Source organism: Ipomoea triloba, chromosome 13 (assembly GCF_003576645.1).
Source record: "Ipomoea triloba cultivar NCNSP0323 chromosome 13, ASM357664v1".
NCBI lineage: Eukaryota > Viridiplantae > Streptophyta > Magnoliopsida > Solanales > Convolvulaceae > Ipomoea > Ipomoea triloba.
Genome location: NC_044928.1, coordinates 7,471,947 through 7,495,935, shown reverse-complemented (window position 1 = coordinate 7,495,935; position 23,989 = coordinate 7,471,947). Strand labels below are relative to the sequence as shown.

Below are 23,989 nucleotides of genomic sequence, written 5' to 3'. Positions count from 1 at the left end.
ACCCAATAGAGGTGCCTACAATTCAGCCAGGGGTTAGCCACAAAACCGTATCGTGTTTCATTTGACATGGAAAAAAAATAAAAATATTTTAAAATATATAATATATAATATATAATATTATAATACAGTTAGAATCCTACTCCGTATATATTTGATCAAGTATTTATTTTCATATCATACAAAATTAAAATTTTGTATGCTATATATTATAATTTCAACAATATGAATAATAACTAAGAGAATTATATCTAAAATTAAAAACATATAAGTTTTAAATTTTGTATAGTAATTTAAACTATAATAGAATACATTTCCTTATATGATTGTATAATATATTTTTTATGCGCATAATATTTATTAATATGTATTTAGACAAATTCCATAATATAATTTTTCTAATTATAATTTGTATTGTTATATTTATAATTAAGATAATTATATTTAAAAATTAACAAAATTAGTATTTTAATTTTGTAATGATAAATATAATGTATAAGTATATGTATGTATTAAAGCAAATTTCTAACTGTTTATTAATACATATGTAGTTAATTTTATAATTTCATTTCTTTAATTATATTATTCTATATATATATATATATATATATANGAATGATGTCCTGTGGACTTAGAATTAGTCCGGTAAAATTAGAATAACCTAAGTAAAAAAAATAAAAATTAAGGGGTGTTGTGTCTTTAATTCATAGCCAGATACACACCTCATCAACCTAGAGGGCGTGGTTGAGTGGAAGGGACTCATTCATCCTTAATCAAAGGTCAATGGTTTGATCATTGGCTTTGGGTATGGAGCAGCCAGCTGTCCCACCCAATAGAGGTGCCTACAATTCAGCCAGGGGTTAGCCACAAAACCGTATCGTGTTTCATTTGACATGGAAAAAAAATAAAAATATTTTAAAATATATAATATATAATATATAATATTATAATACAGTTAGAATCCTACTCCGTATATATTTGATCAAGTATTTATTTTCATATCATACAAAATTAAAATTTTGTATGCTATATATTATAATTTCAACAATATGAATAATAACTAAGAGAATTATATCTAAAATTAAAAACATATAAGTTTTAAATTTTGTATAGTAATTTAAACTATAATAGAATACATTTCCTTATATGATTGTATAATATATTTTTTATGCGCATAATATTTATTAATATGTATTTAGACAAATTCCATAATATAATTTTTCTAATTATAATTTGTATTGTTATATTTATAATTAAGATAATTATATTTAAAAATTAACAAAATTAGTATTTTAATTTTGTAATGATAAATATAATGTATAAGTATATGTATGTATTAAAGCAAATTTCTAACTGTTTATTAATACATATGTAGTTAATTTTATAATTTCATTTCTTTAATTATATTATTCTATATATATATATATATATATATATATATATATATATATATATATATATATATATATATATATATATATATATATATATTAATTATAATTAAGGGAATGTCAATGACATTGTGGTCAAGTGGCATGTAGTGACTCTTTCAAATAGGAGGTCATGAGATTAAGTTGGTATTGATTCGTTGTGTTTCAACAGGTTCAAAGATTGGAACTGCCTATACAAATTAAAAGAAATTAATTTTAAAATTTGTATGGATTAATGTAGTCCATAAATATATTACGTACTTAGCTCGATTTCTAAATATTTAAGAATTTTTAAATTAAGAGTATAAGTTTATACTGATTTTAATATAAATTTTTATAATGAGTAATCAATGTAGAAATTAATTATTGTGTATAATTATAACAGTAATCACAATTCTATATATAAAAAAAGTGTACATATTTTCATATTATACAAAATACTATAAATGGAATGTATGTCTACATAAATGAACAAAAAGAGATATTGATAATATTTTTCTTATTGTATAGATAGATGAATATCATATCATTTTTATATGAAAAAATGTTTTTATTTTTAACATTTAACACTGGTATCTAAGTTTTGTTTCAGAATTTACGTTTTACAAATTATTAAAAAAACTATTAATAGTTTTAAATACTCGAATATAGTACGTAGTAATATTTAATGTTTGAAACACAAAAAAACACGTACAATAATTTGAAGTCATGAATTTGTTGACAAATAATTACAAGCTTAGTAGCATCAAATGTATTAGTGATTGAAATCTCACCTAATTATTAATGTTGGTCCCGATAGGTAGAGAAGTGAGTCTAGAGGGGAGGGGGAAGGGGATGAGTGAATAGACTCACTCGGGTTTGAAAATTTTTGTTCAGAAGTCAATACCCTTTCCTAGAGAGAAGAGTAAGGGCTCGGTCTGTAACACCCCCAAATTTCACATACGAGCCTAGGCTAAAAGCATTAAAGCTTAAGGCATATTAATGGATTAAACCCAATTGGCTATAACCACTAGAGATATTAAGCCCAAAAGACAAGGGGATGTTACCGCCGTAGCTATCCATACTGAGATAGCTACAAGGTTAAGTCATTTAACTAAGCATTCATAATCCTCAAAAGATAACATAAGGGTCATGGATCCGGTGTCTAAGCACCATACAAAACATAAGGTAAATCTAGAGGTAAGCTAATCATTAGAGTCATTACATGCTCCACCAAATTTAGCTAACAAGAGTCACTATCTAGGAGTTAGATACAAAACAAGGCTACTCAATCTAACTCCTCAAACGCGCTCGGCAAACATCAAACTGAACCTGAAATGGCTTATATAAAACAAGTAGAAAACACCCGATTAGCATAATTGCTAAGTTTAAACCACTCCACCCTACAAAATAGTTTATACATATATAAATTTGGAAAAAAAATTGAGGTTCAATACACATAACCACATTACACATCAACTTGTAACATAAGTTCATAGGATATACTTTACTAGATATCATCTAGAACCATGGATATTCATTACTAGGCCTCATATAGTGACATGGGTATACAAAACTAAATATCACACATCTCCCTAGATGTACCGAGTTAAACATCATATAACTTCATGAGAATATAATTACTAAATAACATAATCATTTTAGAGATTTCATGCATAGCACATTTGGTTTCAACTAAGTCACATAGATCATACTTACATGATTATGGTGTAACTAGAAAAGGATTCAATGCTTGAGCGAGTAGAGTTTAAATATCATGAATAACTATAACATTGTAAGACATTATGTATGCTAGCAAGGTAAGGAAATGATGTACTCATGTCATAATACCTAAGTGTCATGCACATTATCAAAAGTAGGAGGTGGCTCATTGCCAAGAATATAATCATGCTTTCTTAATACTTCACTTGGGATCAATAATCGCATCATGAGAAAATAGTTATTTCGTTATAATAATAATACTGGAGGAAACCTTTCATCATATACTTTCACCTTTCTCATACATGAAGGGAGGTGAGGTCACCACCATGTGTGTAGGACCTCAACAAGGACCGAATCTCGAAGATCTGCTCCCATATAATTCATCATAACTCATAATCTAGGAGGGTCGGAGCTCCCTTTAGCGGCGGCGACTTTCTTTGCTCCGAGGGGAACCTTACCTCGCGGAGGTCGGGGAGCATTGGGGGCAGAACTGAAACCCTTGTCCAGCACCATACCTGCACAAGGAAAAGTAAAACAAATCAGTATATGCGGTCGGTTATTCTCAGCCGACCTTAGGGCCTTAAGCGTAATAGCACGTAGGGTGCAAAGACCTTGGCTCGAGCCAGTCGCGGTGGCCGTGGTAGCAATCGTCTTCGGCTCGTACTTCCCTTCCCAACTGTAGTCTAGGGGCTCAAGGTTAGCCTTTTTGTAATCCTCAGGGGTTCAGAAGATGAAATAGTCATACACCTCCGAGGATATCTTGGAGGCGGCGTCAGTCAGAGCTCGGGTCCTCTTCGGGAAGGAATGCTTCGTGAAGTGAGTGGACCACACCCGGGGGATCAGTAACTTCCATTTGTACTCAATCGAGAGGATTCGGTTTTTCCATCCCTGATTACTATCGGGAACCTTGGAAATGGTGCAGTGGTGGCCCCAACACTGAAGCATGAGGAAGCCCCCGCCGTGTTTCGCGGACAGTGGTTTGACCGCATACAAAAAGTTGAAGAGCTCGACCGTGCAAACTAGCCCGTGCTGAGCGCAGATATGAGGAAAGCAGGCGAGCATCCGATGGGCGTTCGGAATAATCTGCCCGGGTAGAACCTCGTAATACCTCAAAAAGCCGAGAAGGAACGGAGAAAAGGGAAATGTTAAGGGGGCTTTTAAGGAGTCCAAGCCAGTCACCGTGGTGCCGGTCAATCACATTGTCGAGTGATCGGCTGACCTTATAGGTTATCCGACCCCGCAGCAAGGAATGGATCTCGTCAACCTCAGTGCGGGTTAGAAGGCATTCCTGCTGCTGAACACTATCACTGCTGAGGAGCACCATTTTCTTGCGAGGGGTCTTCGGCTCTGGGATCGGAGGATCGGACTCGGCGGGTTGAGGAGCAGAGGAGCTGGCCTCCCCCAGCGCTGGTAAAGCCTCCCGGCGACGTGTTGATTCGATTTGCTTGTCGGCACGTAGATACGGTGACAAACCCTCTTGTGGAAGTGTTGAGGCAATGTGCTCCACTGTGTGGGGGCTGGAGTGCGGGAGTAGTGCTGAGAGCATTACACGAGGCAATTTCCCCCGGCTAGAGGTGCCAACTTCTTCAGTTGAGGTCGAGGTGCGCATTGGACCTTCGTTTCTTTCGGCGTCGACGGAGACATTCTCGATTTCGTCGATCTGGTTGAAGGTAGAACCACCCGTGGAAGGAGTGTAGGAATCGTTTCCCGCTTCGTCACCTTCATCATAGTCCCGACCGAATACGTTCTGGCTATCCGAGCCTGACATTATACTCCCTGATAGCGCAGGGATGGGGGTTCAGTGACTCGGCCCGAGTTTAGGGCCGGATGAGTGGGCTAAACTAATAAGCGTAAGCTAAGCGGAAAAAATATAAAACTTACCGAGTGTTTGAAAGCTGTGCGGAATCGTCGCGCGCAGGTGTTGATCTCGGGAAGCTCCGATTTTAAGTGCAAGTGAACAACAAAGGGAGAATGAGTGCAAGGGAGCCCTATTTATAGGCAGGGTGCGCAGGGAAGCGAACCGTCGCCCGGGGCGGCAGCTTAATTTTCGAGGTCTTCCCGCCAAGCGACGCGTGTCCGTGTGGGCAAGCGTGGCCTCTTCCTGTGTGACCGCGCAGTGGTGAATTACCCCCTAGGCACCCTTTAGTCGCCTGGTTGGCCGAGAGTGCATTCACCCCAAACCATTCCTCTGTACATGCTCCGGGTTGAGGGGGCTAGTTGATAGTGAATATACTATGACGGTACTGGACCGACCATGTGATCGGCGGGTCGGGTACTTTCCCCGACCCGACTTAGCATTCGTAATCCATTGCCTCTCTTTAGTTCTCGATCCAACCTCAGTGGTCGGCAGAGAATCTTTGATTGACGGATGGCTGTCCCATCGGTGCCGCTACGTGTTACCTTTCGCCTTGGTGGGGTAAAAGACAATTGCATGTTCGCCACGTGCTCGTCATGCCGGAGCGGCGGAGCTCAGCCTTTTCCCTCTTATAAAAAGCGTATTAATGAGGAGAGAGAGGGACTTTTGGACTGATTCTCAACTAACAGCTTAGAGAACGCTCGAACAGTAGGAAGGCCCATTGCCGACCGCCCGAGCCTCTCTGCTCAAGTTGTATATTGATTCAGTATTTTGGGCCGGATTAATAAGAGAAATCATTTTCATACTTCAACTCCGTATTTTACGTTATCAATGTACATATTAAAATTAATATATTTTGTACTTACATTTAATATATTATGTACCTTCAGTTTATTTACAAATAAATAATCTATTAGCAGAAGGTATATAATATGTTAACTGTAAGTACATAATTTAAATGTTGTTTTGAACTAAAGTCTATAATGAAAATTGCAATGTCCAACACTTATATCGTGGACGCGCAGGTCCACCTTGCAAGGTAAATCTAGGTCCACACAACAATTTGCCTACAATGTTGGCATAGTCTATGTTATAATTTGCGTACCTTTCCCTTCTAGTCCACTGTACATCCCACCTGGCATTGGCCTAGCCTCCATGCCCCCACCAAGGAACAAAATAAATGCACATATTATATACCTAATAAATATGAGACAGATTGGTCAATGATCAAGTGTTACTCTTATTTGTCTTTGCAAAATATCATGTACCTATAAAAATGAGTGTTATTCTTCTTCATATGATATTTGATATTCTAACATTGAGAAACTAATTCAAATTTAATTTAAATTACACCTAATCGTCTTTGTTGGAGAATAAGTTGGAAATAAAAAATAAAATAAATGGGATTCAATATTTTTTAGAAAATAATCCTAAACAAATCGAGTACCGCAAAAATATAATTAAATGAGATTATACTTCGTAACTTCCAATACTAGCAAATCGAGTACCGCAAAACTAGGGGTGGAAATAGGCTAGGCCGAGCCGAGCTTTAGAAATTTAGGTCTGGACCTGTATGTAGGCTTTTTTTAGGCTCAAGCTTGAGCCTAGAATTAGCTCAATCATTATTGCATGGACCATGGTCCACACAGTTGTGTGGACCAAAAATAAAAAGTACATTATTTTTGTACTGAAGGTACATTATTTTTAAACTGTAGGTACATTATTTTTGTACTGAATGTACATTATTTGATATATACTATCAAATAATGTACATACAGTACAAAAATAATGTACCTTCAGTAGAAAAATAATGTACTTTTTATTTTTGGTCCATACAGCTGTGTAAACCATGGTCCATGCAATAATTTGCAGAGTTAGCTTAGCCTGGCCTAAAGCCTTTTTAAAAGCATATTTAACATATAGGCTTTTAAAAAGGCTTCAAAATAGATCATAAATAGGCTTTGAGCATATTTAAGGCCTCCATTTTTAAGCCTTTTAAAGTATACAAGTAAAAAATTTACAAAAAATACATAAGTTCAATTGTATTATTATTTGTTATCCTATATAATATCATAAATAATAAACAATCAACTCATATAATTAAGTTGTTACATTTAATTAAATATTATGACAGTAAGAACAGTTAATAAAAAAAATTAAACAATAAGAATACATACAGCAGGATTAGCAGCAATAATGTATATAGTTGAATCACAATTTAGAATGAGATTTGGAGGTGGAGGGTTAGAGTTTGATAATTATATATCCTTGGGATTGCATTGTAAATATAAAAATATATATTAGGTATAAAATAGAATATATATATATATATATATATATATGTAAATGCCAGACTTGTAGGTCTGAAGGTCGAGCCTGGTATATATAGGCATGACCTAGACTTTTGAAGTTGGCTCAAATAGGAGACGAGCTAGGCCTAACTAGGCTCGGATATAGGCCTCTGTCTGGCCTATTCCCACCCCTACGCAAAACCTCTACTCCTGTATGCGCGAGAGATGGCCTCTCATCTATATAGTTCAAATTCTTTTAAAAAGGAAATTGTATATATACTAGTGCAAATTCACATTCTTTTTTTCAATGTGGGACGAAGCTTCCTTCAGCCTTCCTAACTTTAATGAATATACTTTGAGAATCAATTCCCTGTTCACCCGTTATCTATTTATGCGTAAAATCTATCAAATTAAACATCTCACTGTACTAAAGAAAATCCGAATTGACTTTAACTCAACTCAAATTTAAAGTAGACCACAATGAAAATTATACCATAAAATAACCAATTTAAATGTAAAAAATAGTTCATTTTTCCAACTGTCATTAACTTGTGGTTCAGTGGCATCAAACATTTCCCTGCATTGTTATAGAGTTAGTAGTATTAAAAAAAAAACACCTAACCTTTTTTTTTTTTTTTTTTTTGTAATATAACACATTTACAATTTAAGCTTCCGTATTTTTGCATTGGCGGTACATTTAGATGGTGTTTGGTTGGAGACTTTTGCATCCTTTATGAGTTTTGATACTCATTACTATATGTGTTGTCTACTTTTGTTATGCTAGTATTGAACTTAAATCCTTTAATAATTACAAAATACATTACTCTTTTACTCGTCTACTTTTGAACAATAAAATAAAAGATAAGGTAAATACAATTTTACAAAATAAATTAAAAGATCATTGTCCATGTATTACATATGAAATTTTAATATGTGTGTGCGCGCGCGCATATATGTATGTGTATATATATATGTATTATATATTTATTTATTTTATTCTATCTATTTTTTATTCCAATTCTTATTTATTATTATCAAATAATAAAATGATTCATCTACTTAAACTCATTATCATTACTAAGTATTTTATTCAGGTTACCATTTTCATTCTAGGGTCACACTTGTGTGAGACCGTCTCACGGATCCTTATTCGTGAGACGGGTCGGGTCGGGTCAACGCACTATGCAAATGTTATACTTATATGTGCAAATATCATACTTATATGCTCAAATATAACACTAATCAAGAATACAATTTTTGTTACTTATTAAAGAAAAAGTAATACATTTTTCATAATAAGTAATGTTGACAAGTGCCCCTTACTTATAAGGGCAAATATAATACTTTTGTGGAAAAATGTAATAATTTTAAATCGAAATGTAAAAGTATTATATTTTCACTTAAAAGTATTACATTTATCCTTATAAGTAACACAAATTTTATTCCTGATTAGTATTACATTTGAGCATATAAGTATAACATTTGTGCATATAAGTGTTACATTTACATCTTGACCCGACCATGAGACGGTCTCACACAAATTTTTGCCTTCATTCTAATGTTTGAACCCAAAGTAATAAAAAAAAAATAATTACGGAGTAATTAAAATATTGATTGAAGTATGGACGGTGAGATGTGGCGGCAATTAAAATATCGGTTGATGTTATGATGTATGAATAAACATGTGGGGCCTGCGCGAATAGGTTGCTTTAAATCCATTACAGGAATACGTGATTCCTGGTCGACATTCAACTAATTAAAAGAAAATAATAAAATATAACTTCGTTGTGAAGCTATATGTGCCATTGTGACAACTAACACTATGCAAACAAATAGAAAACATGTTCTATTAATTAATTTTTGTGATTCTTTGTCTGTTAAAGTCTTAAGATGCATTTTACTCAAACCATACATTTAGATAATTGTTGTAAACTTTCTAGTAAAATTATAGTTATATCATTTAAACCAAACTTTATACTATCTTAACAAAGTTGGGTTACAATGAAATTTTTTATATCGAATATTATAATTAGATATAATTGTTATAAGATACAAATATTTAATGTTAAACTATTAAAATTTAAAATTAGTATATAATTATTATGCATAATTTGATAAAATTGTCACAAACATAAATATTTGATATCAGATTATTAAATTTTAAAAATTTACATTTTTTTTTTGAAAAAAATTAGTTCCACCAATAAGTGTTTTTTTAAAAAAAAAAATTGCTCAAAATATTTTAAATATTTTTTCGGGAGACTACAACACTATGATAAAATTAATATAAAAAATAAATTGAGGAAAGTTTACAGTTATGCAGGACATTAGTAGACGGACGTTATTTTATATATAACGTCCATTGATGCAAAGTGGCGAGGCAGGCAACTGCCGCTCTTGCAAGTAAACTGCGAGCTTCAATTCGTTTCTTCTTTACTTCCCAACCTATACATACATCCACTTGTACCTATAGAAGAGGTACGCGGCGGTTGTACAGAGCACATAATCAAGTGCATGTCGGAGAGAGACCTCCGGAGAAGGATTCCGGTGAGCCGGATTGTTAGAAGCAGAGCATCGCATCGATCGTCGCTGTCGCCGTCACCGTCACCGTTAGGTCATCGGAGAAGTAGGCCTGTGCCTGTGCCTTTGCCTGTGCGACGCCGATCATCGAAGCAGCCGCTGATTAGGGCCTTGAAACGATGCGGATCGGAGCCGACTCTCCGGCCTTCTGGCGCCTCCGCTCCGGACGACGGTGGCTGGAGCCTGACGCCGCCGCAGGAGGAGGTGCTTTTCCGTCCGCAGACTTGTACGGATATATTCTCCACTCCGGACTATTTCGTGAAGATATCTCCGACGAATCGCCATTTCCCGGTATGATCAGATATGTTATTTCAATTTTCCGTTTATCGATTTTGATCTCTCCAATTTTCAATTCGCTGTTATTTAATAATTGGGCGGTTTTCTTTTTAATTGCATTTATATCTGATTTTGAAATGATATATTTGCTTTTTTTAGCATAATACATTTGGATCAATTATATAGTACTAGAAGCATTAACAAATTATTAGTACAATTAACAAATTGAAACATTATACTTGTTTTATAATTAGAATTAACACAATCTTAGATCTCTAAGTATAATGATTTTGTCACGTTTAGTCATAAACTTTAGTAATCTCTTGACTTTCAAATTGTTACCATATGTAGTCTAACTTAATCACATGTGGTCTTTCATCTATCAAATTTTAATCACCCATAGTCTTTCACTGCTTCTAAGAGGACCAAGGCTAGTTAAATTTTGAAAATTGAAGGACGATAGGTGGTTAACTTGGATGGGAATGGTAACACTTTGAAAGTTGAATGACCATAAATGATCAATTTAAAAATTTAGGATTAAACATAGCAAAATCATCATACTTAGAGGACCCACATGATATTAACTCTTTATATGGGGAATATGGGGAAATCTTCTGAAAATTGCAATTGTTTTTAATTATTTTTTCCACCGTACAAGACAGCAAGTTGAATATTTATAATGCAAACATCTATAAAATATTTGGTCATATATATATGATGATCTCACTTGAGGCCCCCCGTATAGTATTCCAGCATGCATGATGTGTAAATTTGATGGAAATGCAGGGGTACAACAAGGAGTCGAAGGTGGTGGTTAATGTGACATTTGAAGGATGTCCTGGTCCTGTCCGCACCATGGTGAAGTTAGGAACAAGTGTGGACGAAACCATTCGTCTTGCCATTAACAAATACAGTGAAGAAGGTCGCAGTCCTCATCTCAATACCAATGGTGTCTCATCCTTTGACTTGTACCACTCCTACTTCAGTCTTCAAAGTAAGTCTTGTTTTTTTTTTTTTTTTTTCTTTTAATCAGGGATGAGAGAAACCGGCAGCTAGCTATTATCCGAGGGTGTGCACTGGATAAACCCCGCCTTGTAACTCTAGTCTATAAAGGACCCATATATAGCTGATCTGATTAAACTAAGATGGCCCTATAATTTTTGAACTTTTGACCTTATAGTTACAAGTTTGTATCGTTAGTTAATCTTGGTTGGGTATCCTTTTATGTTTTTTGATAACAAGGGAAACTTGTAGCCACTATTCGAGCTTATGCATTGGGTAAATCCCCTTATGACTCACCTTAGCAAACAAAGGACCAGTAGGTAAACGGCTGATGACTCAAACCAAGATGACCAATTTTCTGATTCTATTGAAAGTCAAATTTATAATTTTGTGATTACCAAGTGAATAGGTTGATCTGATCAATTTAGGCCCCAATAAGCTCTTCCTTTTTATCCTTATAATTTCCGTTGTTTAATGAATAATAAGTTGAGTGTTTGGTTGATTGTTACAGGCCTGAGTAAATCGGAGTTGATAGGTGATGTCGGCAGCAGAAGCTTTTATCTCCGGAAGAGCAGCAGTAAAAATATGATGAGAGGAGAGGTATCCACAACCACAACCCCTCTCAATTCAGACTGTGATGATGTTTCCAATTCCCTTGCTGAATTCTTCTCTAGAAAGATCAACAAAATGTTAAGAAGATCTGGTAAGCTCTGCCATTTCTTTGGGTGCTTCCAGTGCTCAGGATAAACTATAAACCCATTAGCCATACGGCCATACCCTTTAGCTTTTTTACTGTACTGGAGCCTGGAGGGAGTAGCATGGTAGTTTCAGATCACTGCTACTGTGCTGATTATAAATTTTATATATATGCTTGGGTTTGCTTTCCATAAAAAAATTGAAAAATTTCCCCTTTTTTATTTGGGAGTTGGGAAATTCTTTAAATACAAGTTCCCCACCCTCTGTATGTATCCATTATAAGTTGTTGATAATTGTAGATTTATACAAATTAAACATGTACGTGTATGCATGTGATCCATATTATCAAGTTTTTGAATGTTCAGCTAAATTTCAAGTTCCCTCCCTTAATTTTGGATTAGTTGCAGTTACTTATACAGGTATATGTAGCTAATTCAGTATCCCGTATCTCTATCAAATCAAGACTAATTCAGACTTATCGCGTAAACATAAAGTGCACTCGTTATAAATATTGAACCTCTGACACTACAATTACATTAAAATCTGTTTTAACCCGAAACAATTACATATGGACATATGGTTGGTTATCATTTGAAATTTATGCTTAGTTTTGCCAACACGTAGAGGCAACTGAGAAAGGAATCTTAGCCGGCAGTTTCCCGGAACCTTCGCATGTCATGATTTCATTCGACAGACATACCCCAAATTATAATGGTATATCATATTGTCTCTGTCCTATTCTTCTCTTCATTATTTATTTTTATTTATTAATTCTTAGAAATTCTACAATTTTTCAATAAGATTACATGAATCATTTTTGGTCGGTATTAATTCTTATATAGTAATTTCATTTTTATCAATATTGATTCATCTTTTATAAGATAATTAATAAATACTTATAAAAATTCCATAAAAGGTTTTGGCTCTATTTGGTAACATACTAACATAATTACCTTATCAGTCAATTTTGATTTGTTTGATCACTATTAGCTGTTTGACTTGATCAAATCGTCAATATGAATGTTTGATTAATCAATTTTTTGTAATAATTTATTATTCTAAAACGCTAAAATTCACATTGTAGCTCAAACCAACTTTTTCGATCAACTTTTTGACATCATTTATCGACTAACAACTAATTTACTAAACATCTTTGTACAACTAGCTAATGCTATCAAATAGTCAAACTCGCTAACTCAATCCATTAACCGCTATCACCTAATAGCTATTTGCCAAACACTTCCTTAAAGTAGCTTATTGACCGGTCGAACCAGTCAAATTTAGTAAAATCAGCAGAAATTGACTTATCATTATCAGACAACGCCTTAGTATAAATAGACACTTCTATTTCGTATCCTATCACAAATATATTACGAAAATATGTATTTTAATTTGGCAACGGAATTTCCAATATAGATCTTCGGATTCTTTGAGGAATATTGAGAATGACATCTTCATTCCCCGCAAAACACCGGATGCCGGCCGCCATGCACGGTGGCGTCAGGCTACCTCCGAGACTCGCCGACGCACGTACGAACTCAGAGCTCGTAAGCGAGTTTGTGAATATTCCGACGAGGAAGGCGGTAACGACGGCGAGCGGAGGTGGGGAGAGTGAGCAGAAATTGACGAAGCTGTTGTTGAATGTGAACATTCAAAACAGTTTGGGACCGGTGCACGTGGTGACGTCGCCGGAAAACAGCGCCGCCGATTTGATACGGGCGGCCGTAGAGATTTACGCGAAGGAGAAGCGGCGGCCGTTGCTGGCTAGCACTGATCCCGCCCGTTACGAGCTTCATTACTCGCAGTTCAGTCTTGAGAGTGAGTTTTCGAACTTGTTTCAGTACGGTGCCGTTTTCTTTCTTATCATTGCATTTATCATAGCCTCGTAGGATATAAATTTTTAGGAAAAAAGGGTCAAATATATTTATCCCCTGAAGATAGTGCAGTTGGATTTTCTAAGTAATAAAAATTCATTCAAATTTCTTAAATTGATAAAATTATCCAATTAAATCTAAATTGACCTATTTAGCATGTTACATTTTCAAAAATTTGACACTTATCTTTTTCAAATATTGTTTATATTGTTTTTTAAAAAATTATTTAGTAGAAATAAAAAATAAAAAAAAATACAACACTGGTTGTTGTATTCTTAATGAACAATCATGATTGTCCGGCGAGGACAACCACGGTTGTCTAAAAAGGGCCATGGTTGCCTAAAAAAAAATATTTCAATTTTTTTTACATGGTCATGTCTGTCTTAGTCGTTTGGAGCGAGGGCAGCGGCCATAGCCATGACCACCGACCTCGTTCCAAATCTGGAATTCAAGTTTGAGGTCCAAATCTGAAAGGCGGACGACCATGACCGTCATTCATAGACAGCCGTAGTTGTTCTTGTCAAACAACCACGGCTATTCGTAAAGAATGCATAAGTATAGAGTAATTGTAGAATTCGTCCCTAAGTGTTTGTCATGTTCACTTTTCGTACCTATGTTATCATTGGCGTTACATTTTTCGACCTTCCGTGCACATTTTTTGTCTTTTAATGCATATTTTTCATTCCTGAATTATACTAAAATTACAAATTTCATCCCTAATGTTTTATTAGTAAATGGACGAAAAGTGCAACGTCGATGATAACTTAGGGACAAAAAGTCACTTATGAACGAATTCTATAATTACTCTATAACTTAGGGAGGACAAGTGTAATTCTTCCAAAAGTTTATAAATTTAATTTAGCTTGGTTAACCAGCTACGTGATCTGAGCTGAGGCTCTTTTGCTAATTAATTGCAGTGTAGTCGTTTCTTGATTTGCAAGTTAGGATGAATCTTGCATTATATTTGGCTGCCTTGTTGGTTGCAGGTTTGAAGCCAGAGGAATTCCTGAAAAACTTGAAATCAAGAAATTTTTTCTTGTGCCTAAATTCAAATTACACCATGCCATGATGTAATTAAATAAGTTCTCAATGCTACCAACTTGTATTTCAACATCGCATGTACCTTAATTTGAATTTGAAATTCAATGTTTCGTTACAATTAAGTGCATCTTTATGTCACAAATGAAAAGATCGAATTATAGTGTGGCACGATTTCTGTACCATAACTTCATGAGTTCAATTCTTGTTTATACCATCTCAATCAAGTTCATCACATAACACTTTTCTTGTGTTATTTTTTATATGTAATTTATGGATTATTATACAAGAGCGCAATTTATTCAATGTACACTTTTAAATGGTGACCGGCATGAGTTTCCTCGTCAAAAAGAACTTGTAAATCATGAAAGATTGCTAAACTATTTATCTTGATTTTGGTTTGCAACTATCTTCCCCTAAGCGCAAGCGCAAGAAATTCTTAATGGCTATCAGAATAATAATTTATTTGAATTTAACTGATTACCTAAAATTTGAAAAGATTAAATTTCACTTTAAATTATCGATTAGAGCATCATCATCAATTTTTTTTTTTTTTTTTTTTGTGATTTTTAGAATAGTAAAAATTAAGTGTGTAGTTTTTGCATAATGGGGATGGGGTTTTTGATATTTTTTTCTCCTGCAAGGGCAAGATTTTTGTGAGGTCCACTGTTTCTGAAATGAAAACAAAGCTCTTTGTTTTTCTCCACGTGCTGGGATGGAAACGTAGGCACCAAACTGGGCGCGTGCAATACACGTGCCCATTGGCGCATCAGACCTGCTTTGTTGTGTTTTTTTTTGGGCACCAGGCATCCTTTTTTTTTTTTTTTTTNTTTTTTTTTTTTTTTTTTTTTTTTTTTTTTTTTTGTTCTTTTTCCTTATTCTCTTTACTTCTTCCCTCTCCTAGTGGCATATTAAAAACCATGTAAAGTTCAAAGCTGATGAGGATGCCTTTATTGTGACATTATTACATTATAATATTGGCTTTTATTTGTTATTCACAATTAGTTATCCATTTAGATTTTTATCATTCTACTATTTAATAAAGGTGATTAACATGTAATTCATCATTCAATTAAAAAGAATTTACTGGAGAGTAAGAGAAAATTACTTGTTAGAACAAGACAATTAAATGATAATTACATGCTAGCCATCTTTATTGAACATATACATTTAAATAAAAGGTAGCTTGCATGGAAACTTGACTACAAGATAGGAGAATGCGAAAGACACAATTGAATTGCCATTAAATGTGACGCTTAGTTTTCTTCATGCTGCATCAAAAATGTATATCCATTATCATTTCATTCGAACTCAAATTTATTTTATTTAAATTCAAAATTAAGTTCATCTTTATATATCCAATTAATTAGATTATTGTTGAGATTTTGTTGTGCCCGTTGGCCTTTAGCTCCTAACCGGTGATTGGTGTTTTGCAGGAAATCTATAAACAGAGAATAGAGGCAAGGAGAATGGGAGAGCATTCTTATTCATGATCATTGTGTCTTTACAAGTGGGAAAACCCCAATATATATAATGTACAAGTAATAATAACAATACTAAGTATGGTGACCGTTACAACGGTTACACAAATAATGGTCACATAAATAAATCTTTTATAACACTCCCCCTTGGACATTATTCGTTCACGATCTTGCCTGGTTTAAAAATTTGCTAGGAAAACCCTGTGGGAAAAACCTAGACATAAAAAGAGTACAATGTATATGAATGGTATATTCAAATACTTTCATGCCTTGTAAAAAACTTCACTAGGAAAACCACGTGGGAAAAACCTAGTTGAAGAAAAGAGTACGTGATATATATTGTCCTGGTTGCCTCGTTAAAAACCATACACTAAGAAAACCAGTGGGAAAAAACTTAGTTAAGGAAAAAGAGTACAACCATAACTTGTTGCGTTTAATCTTCAGGATTTGCAAGAGCTGGTGGTCTTCTGGACCAATAACCTCTGTGTATGTTGTTGCTCCCCCTGAAGACAACAGCCTTCCTGATTGCCTCGTTAAAAACCTTACACTAAGAAAAATCGGTGGGAAAAACTTAGTTAAGGGAAAAAGAGTACAATCATAAGCCAGGGAAAAAGAGTGCAATCATAAACCTTCAGGGCATAATCTTCAGGATTTCAGGGTTCGTCTATTTAAGTATTTATTTGCAACTTTCTCCCCGTTTATTATATTATACTCATGCCTCGTTAAAAACCACACTAGAAAAACCCAATGGGAAAAATCTAGTGAGGAAAAGAGTACATGGTATATAGATTGCAAAAGAGTACAATTGTTAGTCCTTTTAGGACCCACCCAATCTTCAGGATTGATTTAAGTAAATGTAGTCCAACATCTCCCCCTGAAGATAACAATCTTCGATTTCTACATTGCTTAAAGTAGAATAATTGTTTCAAAATGAGCGTAGAGGAGATGGCAATCTTCAAGATTGTTACTATAAGTTAACATTTTATACAATGATCTCGTGACTCTTCTGGAGCCTATGTAGGTTGAATATAGTCAATATTCCTTAACCATACCTACTTAAAAATACACTTTTATTATCCTCACATAAGTCAGTGGAGATAGAACGTATAACTAACTTGGAATGGAGATCAAAAGCAATCATTACCAAGTGATCTATGAGAAAAACACACATTGGTTTGTCCCACAAATTTTAAATTGGAGATACTAGAGGATATTTAGGGCATTAGAAACTATAGTTGATTTCATTGTAAGGACAATGTCAATGAAAATATGACCATATCGTCCAAAGACCTTATTGTCATATGGTCATGACGTTTATTAGCTGCATATCTAAGTTTATTCTGCCAATTATCTTATATAGCGAAACTTAATGTCATCGTACATGGGAGATTTGATTAAAATTAATCAAGGGTTTCTGCGTTAACCCATATGCTACAAACACTCGCTATTATATCAACTTATTGTTTTCATTTCTCTTTTGTACAAACATCCATTTGTAACCAACAAGGTTATTATTCAATGGTGTATGTATTGTCAAAAGAATCTGTTTTAGCGAGTCGAGCTCTGCCTTAATTGCTCCTTTAAATATTAAATAATGAGGATGCATCTGGCACCTCACCTGGATCCAGTTTATTTAAATGAGCAATTATATAGGCGTGTGTTGTCGACAACTGTATAATTTTCTCCCAAAATCATGACAATTTTTAATCAGATCGTTGACATTTCCCAAGTATTAAGATCTGATTGTTCTGCATCCCTAGTATTATGTTTGTTTGGTGCACCTTACTAGGGTTTTTGTCGTCTAGACAAATGTCTTCAGGACATAATTCTTTTTAAGACAAGAGTGACAATACTTCTTTGTTAGATCTAGTGTTATGTTTCATATCTCTTAAACCGATAGAACTCCTACACTTCTGGTGTCAAGGAGTATTGGGATAAATATATATATTTGGTCCAATTTGGGGATTATCTATAAGACTTTATCACTCTTTTCTGATCAACATGATCAGTGTATATATACGTTATCGGTATATATTTGGCAGATTATTTGCTAATATCGCAAATAGATTATCTACTGAACTTCTGGTTCAATTTTACTAGTACATGGATTATAATGAAGATCATTCCATGTAATGGGATTTCTCGGCATTTAAATCGGGTATATCTCCCCCTAATGCCGTGAAACTGATCTTCAGTATGCAATCAGCGTATCTATTGATTCCTTATTATGGGCTCTATGTAAACAGACGAAATGTTATAGCCCATAAAGATGCGTAAATGGTGGTGATATAGCAATTTGACTGCGCACTAAGAATAGGAACGCAGAATGGGAAATGTTTATACGTACTAGGTTGAAGGGGAGATTGATACTGATATGCAGTGAGCTAGATTTGAAAATATATCAAGTATGATGTCCCCAAAATCATCAATACCTGGTTGGGTCTTATCACAACATTTTGGTAAACCAAATGATACTCATGATTTCTCAAGAGTGCCAAAATAGCTTTTAAGAAAATTAAAGCTATGAATGTCGTTATAAGATGATGTGGATAATTTGGTTTGACTCAGATGCATACAACATCGAGAGATAATTTTTAATTTCTTCTTATTACTAGAATGATCTTACTGATGATTTATTCATATCGGGATGAACTATCATCATTGAGAGATAGTGATCTTCATAGATCATGCACCTGTTCAAAAATATTTGCAACAGAACTACTGTTGTAATTTATAGAGGAAGCACCTATCACTTCTGGGATAGAAATAAATGATAAGGTATTTTCACGCATTGTTTATTTGACATAGTGTCACTTTAAACTGGTAGAGTATAAATGAGGCTCGACTGGAGCACACCAAAAGGAACCCTATCAATAATGGTAAAAAGAATTGTCGAGGTTTGTATAAAAAGATTATACCGAAAGGTAACATCACTAAAACGACATTGAATGAAAAAGTAGGTTTATCAATAAAGAGCATTTGCTTCAGGCAAATTACTTTGTTGGATTCAACATTGTGATGTTTTGTTATGTTTCAACAAAATGCTTCGGGGTATGGCACGCACGTGATCAATGCCATGGATACCCACACGTGAAGCATTTTTGCTGCTGGGCCAGAGTTATGTATGAATCTGGCTATCTTTAATAGGTTGGATCATTGTAAGCAGGCTTCAAGAGGTTGTGTTATTGCCACCTTGACCTTACCTCTTTCCTGTCTTCTTTCTCAGCGCCTCTTGGTGTTGTACAATTAAGTGATATCGTGTGCTTCGGGCACTAATGTAGAGCCAGCGGGGCATGTATTAGAGATTTGCATCACCAAGTGGTTGTGTTGCTATAGTGATTGGAAGAGGGTGGTGTGGAAAAGAAGACAATGTCTTGGCAATCAAATCCGTGCCAAAGATATTTTTACTTACACAATTTTGATTGGGTCACAATTGTGTATATAGCTGATTTAGAATCAGTCATTTTTACTTCAAAGTTTTGAATGATCAAGGTAAGGTAATCGAATTGTGATTTTTACAAAGGACTTCTATTAGTTAAAACTATCATTCAGGGATTTCTATAAGGCATATAATTGTTGTTATAAAGGCAAATGAAGGTTTAGTAACGACAGGTGTAACCTAACAACAAAACCATGTCATGTTTTGTGGTATGCAACCCCAAGAATAAGATACCAACTCTTTGTTAATATATTCTAGAAGCTCACCGCATGGCCTATAACAAATAAGTATTACCAACGAGAATACTATGATGGTTCATATGGCCACAAAATAAATCAAATTTGAGCAAATAAATATTCTCAAATTTAGACAAGAGGATTGCAATTGTGAGCTAAAAACGAGAGTTCACCTTGAAGAAACATAGGTCCAAAATAACAAATGATGGAAGAAGATTTTAAGAAATTGGGTTAATGAAAGAATTAAGCCCAAATCTGAAATCAAATGGGTCGAGCATTTAAAGCTAGTTCAAATGCTTTGAAACAAAAGGACCCAAAAAAAATATATAACGGCTTAGATTTTAAGCCCAAATTAAATTAGCCTAGAATTTAATAATTGTAATAGGCTTCAATTTAATTTGCTTAACAAAATAATCCATCATTTTGATCTATTAATTGAACCTATTACATGCCAATATAAAACATATGAACAAAAGGACACAAGCCCAATTGTTTCTCTCCTTGTGTTCTGAAAAATCCGGATCTGGACCAAAAAAAAAAAAGCCCAAACCCGGGTCCAAAATAACAAAGGTAAAAGAAACCCTTGTTCCCAAATAACCGTCTGCAAAAACAGACTAGAGCCAGAAACGATCGCGAAAACAAAGGGAACGATCGCGAAAATAAAGGGAACGATCGCGATTGTGACGTAGGGACGTCGTCGCCGGCATCGCCAACCAGGAGCGATTGCAAATCAGTGCCGCCGTCGCACTTTGCAGGAGAGCCGGCCGATCGCGAAAAACGCCGCTGCTGTGTGACCATTGTTGCCGCCGCGCTTGCCGTCCATCTCCGGCGACAACCAGCGTCTGACGTTGCCGCTTCATCCAACGGTCCAAGCACTGGGCGATTGCGAGCCGCCGCCCTCTGCCGGAGGATCGGGCAAATAGAATCGCCGTCGCCATCGGCGAGCAACGCTGCCGTCCTAAGAACGCAGATCGGCCAAAAACAGTAGGTTGCGGTGATCTTTCGTTTCGATTTTGCTATTAACACTTGCCATGTTTTCGGAAAAAAAAACCAAACCATTGAAGAGATAATTACTTAATGTGCAATGGTTTAAAACATACTCATGCATTGATAGGTGGGATCCTGGAATAATTCCTAGGGCATTGTGTGGTTCAACACTTCAGTCTAGGAAATAGTTTCCCCCCCTTTGAGCAAAATACTTAGTGAGATAGATACTACGAAAGGCTCCACCCAAGGAGAAAGTTTGAGAAAAAAAAAAGGTTTCTCAGTGAAGATTTCAAAGATTGTTCTTGATGATGCTAGGTACGTAAAACAAGCACCGTATAGTGTTCCCATCGGATGTAAAATATATCTATATGGATTATAGACTTGTGTTGCGAATGTAAGCATGTAACTATCATGAATAAACTATGCGAAATAAGAGTAAATGGTTCAAGATGGAAGTGAAAGCATAGTGACTATTGTTAAAGTCTCTGCTGGATTCTGGAAAAAAAAATGTATAACATTTGTAATAGAATTCCATAGCCAATTCTAATGAGTTTAATCCCAAAAAAACTGTATAGGTTAGGGCATTCCGATGACCTTCTATAGGCATGTAGTATATAGAAAACGTTCATGCGGAGTATATATGGAATTAACAACAAATATGCACAAATCTATAAACAAATTGGTATATATAACATACCGTTCACCGATTGTAATGGTAGCGTGCTTGAACAAATAGAATTGGCATAGAAACCACATAAAAATTACCGTTCACCGGAGAGCGTGCTGATAACGTGTTGAGATTTTGTTGTGCCCGTTGGCCTTTAGCTCCTAACCGGTGATTGGTGTTTTGCAGGAAATCTATAAACAGAGAATAGAGGCAAGGAGAATGGGAGAGCATTCTTGTTCATGATCATTGTGTCTTCACAAGTGGGAAAACCCCAATATATATAATGTACAAGTAATAATAACAATACTAAGTATGGTGACCGTTACAACGGTTACACAAATAATGGCCACATAAATAAATCTTTTATAACAATTATCATAAATAATTTCATTATTATGATGAGTTCAGTGAATTTTGTTGATTGTATTCACGTAGGATAATAATGTTGTACAAAGATGAATAGATATACAAATATACAAGAGATAAATATGAAGAGAATGAACTTGACTAGGAGTCTAATACTAGAGTCCTAATACACCCCTCAAGCGCAAGGCGGGACAGAAACAACATTGAGCTTGTCCTGTAGAAACGAAAAATGCGATCCAATCAGCAGCTTAGTAAAGATATCTGCAAGTTGATCCTTCGTGGAGATGAAGTTAACCTGGAGGTCACCAGAAGCCACCTTATCCGCACAAAATGATAGTACACCTCAACATGCTTGGTCCTAGCATGGAAAACTAGGTTAACACAAAGATAAGTGGGCCCCTAGATTGTCACACCACAATGTTGGGGAGCTAGTAGGCGAGAGACCAAGCTCACGCAACAATGAGATAACCCAAGTAACCTCAGCTGAAACATCCGCAAGAGCCTTATACTCGGTCTCTATGGACGAGCGCGCCACTGTCCGATGTTTTCGGCACACCCACGAAACAAGATTACGACCCAAGAATACAGCAAAGCCACTCGTAGAGCGCATATCAACAAGATAACCAGCCTAGTCAGAGTCGGAAAAGGCATGTATATCACTCGAGTCAGAAGAACTAAGACGAAGACCAAGATCAAATGTGCCCTTGACATACTGCAGAACACGCTTAAGCAAGCCCTAGTGGCCCACACTAGGCGAATGCATGTGCTGACATAGCCTATTAACTACATATGACATGTCCGATCAAGTAACAGTTAAATACTATAATACACCCGCAAGACTCCGATAAAGAGTAGGATTATCAAAAGGCTCATCAGAAAAATCAACTGAGCGAGAAATAGAAATCGGCGTGGTGATTTATTCAACCATGAGTCTTGGCTGCTCATTGATTTAACCTCTTCTTGTGAAAGAGGTGGTTATACCACCTTTTTCCGTATACCAAGCATCTTTTGAGCCAAAGATTGTATGTCCTTCACATGGTCATTGTCTGCAATCATTGGTGGTGCTTTTTGAGCCAAATCAATGATCTTTATCATGCTACCACCAAATGCTTGCAAACTCTCTGTGAATTCAGAAATGTATGTGATAAACTCCCAAGATAACTAGGAAATAACGTCTATATCGGGGTGAATTGATAGTAATTAGTGTCCTTTTGTGACTAACCTATGACATTTTATGCTCTAATGCGTAGACCGCGTGCAAAGCTATCTCTTATGTGTTTTAGAATGTTTACAGGCCCCGGGAGCCACTAAACAAGGTATAAGGGCATAACGAGCATTTAAAGCGAAGGAGAAGTCCCGGGATGGCCGGAGGGTGCATCCGTGCGTGGAGCCAACATGGAACAAATCCAGTGTGTGTCCATGTGGCACTCCACGCCGCACGTGAACAGGAGATGCGGAAAGAAAATTAAAGAGGGCAATTTTGGGAAGGCTATTATTTAGGGAAGCTAGTTAGAGATTTCCAGGAGTTTGGATCACTTTGAGAGTTTTTACATTTTTAGATTTACAATTCTTAGTAGAGAGCAATTTTAGAGAGAGAAATACCTAGAGTTCCAACTTGTTGAAGGATTGAAGATTGTAATTTATATTTCCTAGGTGAATTCTACTTTTAATCTCATTTTAATTTCAATTCATATTGCAATTTACATTCTTCTAGATTGAATTAGGTTTTATGCTTTTGAATCTGATACACTCCCATTTGTACCGATTTTACTTATGTTTTTATGTAGGGTTTATAGTAAATTGTGTGATAAAATATTGTGTCCAATGGTTATTTCCTTGTTTTCATATTTAAAATGGTATAATGCTTGGTTTAGATGTTTTTGATGTGTTTAGAAGTGCATTAGAACCATTTGGGAGCAAAAGCCAATCCAAAGGAGCCAAAGAGTTGTAATTCCCGCTACCATGGCGACACCTCAGTAATCGGACCATATCTCAGCCTAAGAATATCCAAATGAGGTGATTCTTGAACCATTGGAAAGAAGACTTCAAGGGCTACAACTCTTATGAAGACAT

General features: G+C 35.3%; 2 protein-coding genes across 3 annotated transcripts; both read left to right on the top strand.

The window, feature by feature from the left end:
• Positions 1-9,645: 9,645 nt before the first annotated feature.
• Positions 9,646-12,208, top strand: LOC116001029 (uncharacterized protein At4g22758). Its single transcript, XM_031240935.1, has 3 exons — positions 9,646-10,145; positions 10,917-11,124; positions 11,644-12,208. Exons 1-3 carry the CDS (start codon positions 9,789-9,791, stop codon positions 11,877-11,879), a joined length of 801 nt encoding a protein of 266 aa, XP_031096795.1. The 5' UTR covers positions 9,646-9,788; the 3' UTR covers positions 11,880-12,208.
• Positions 12,209-12,436: 228 nt separating this feature from the next.
• On the top strand, positions 12,437-14,903 carry LOC116001030 (uncharacterized protein At4g22758-like). 2 transcript variants are annotated; one of them, XM_031240937.1, is made up of 3 exons: positions 12,437-12,542; positions 13,245-13,646; positions 14,689-14,903. In XM_031240937.1, exons 2-3 carry the CDS (start codon positions 13,274-13,276, stop codon positions 14,769-14,771), a joined length of 456 nt encoding a protein of 151 aa, XP_031096797.1. In that variant the 5' UTR covers positions 12,437-12,542; positions 13,245-13,273; the 3' UTR covers positions 14,772-14,903. The 2 variants fall into 2 exon arrangements, with proteins under 2 accessions (XP_031096797.1, XP_031096796.1); XM_031240936.1 differs by lacking the exon at positions 12,437-12,542 and having other exon boundaries at positions 13,186-13,646.
• The last annotated feature ends 9,086 nt before the right edge of the window (positions 14,904-23,989 follow it).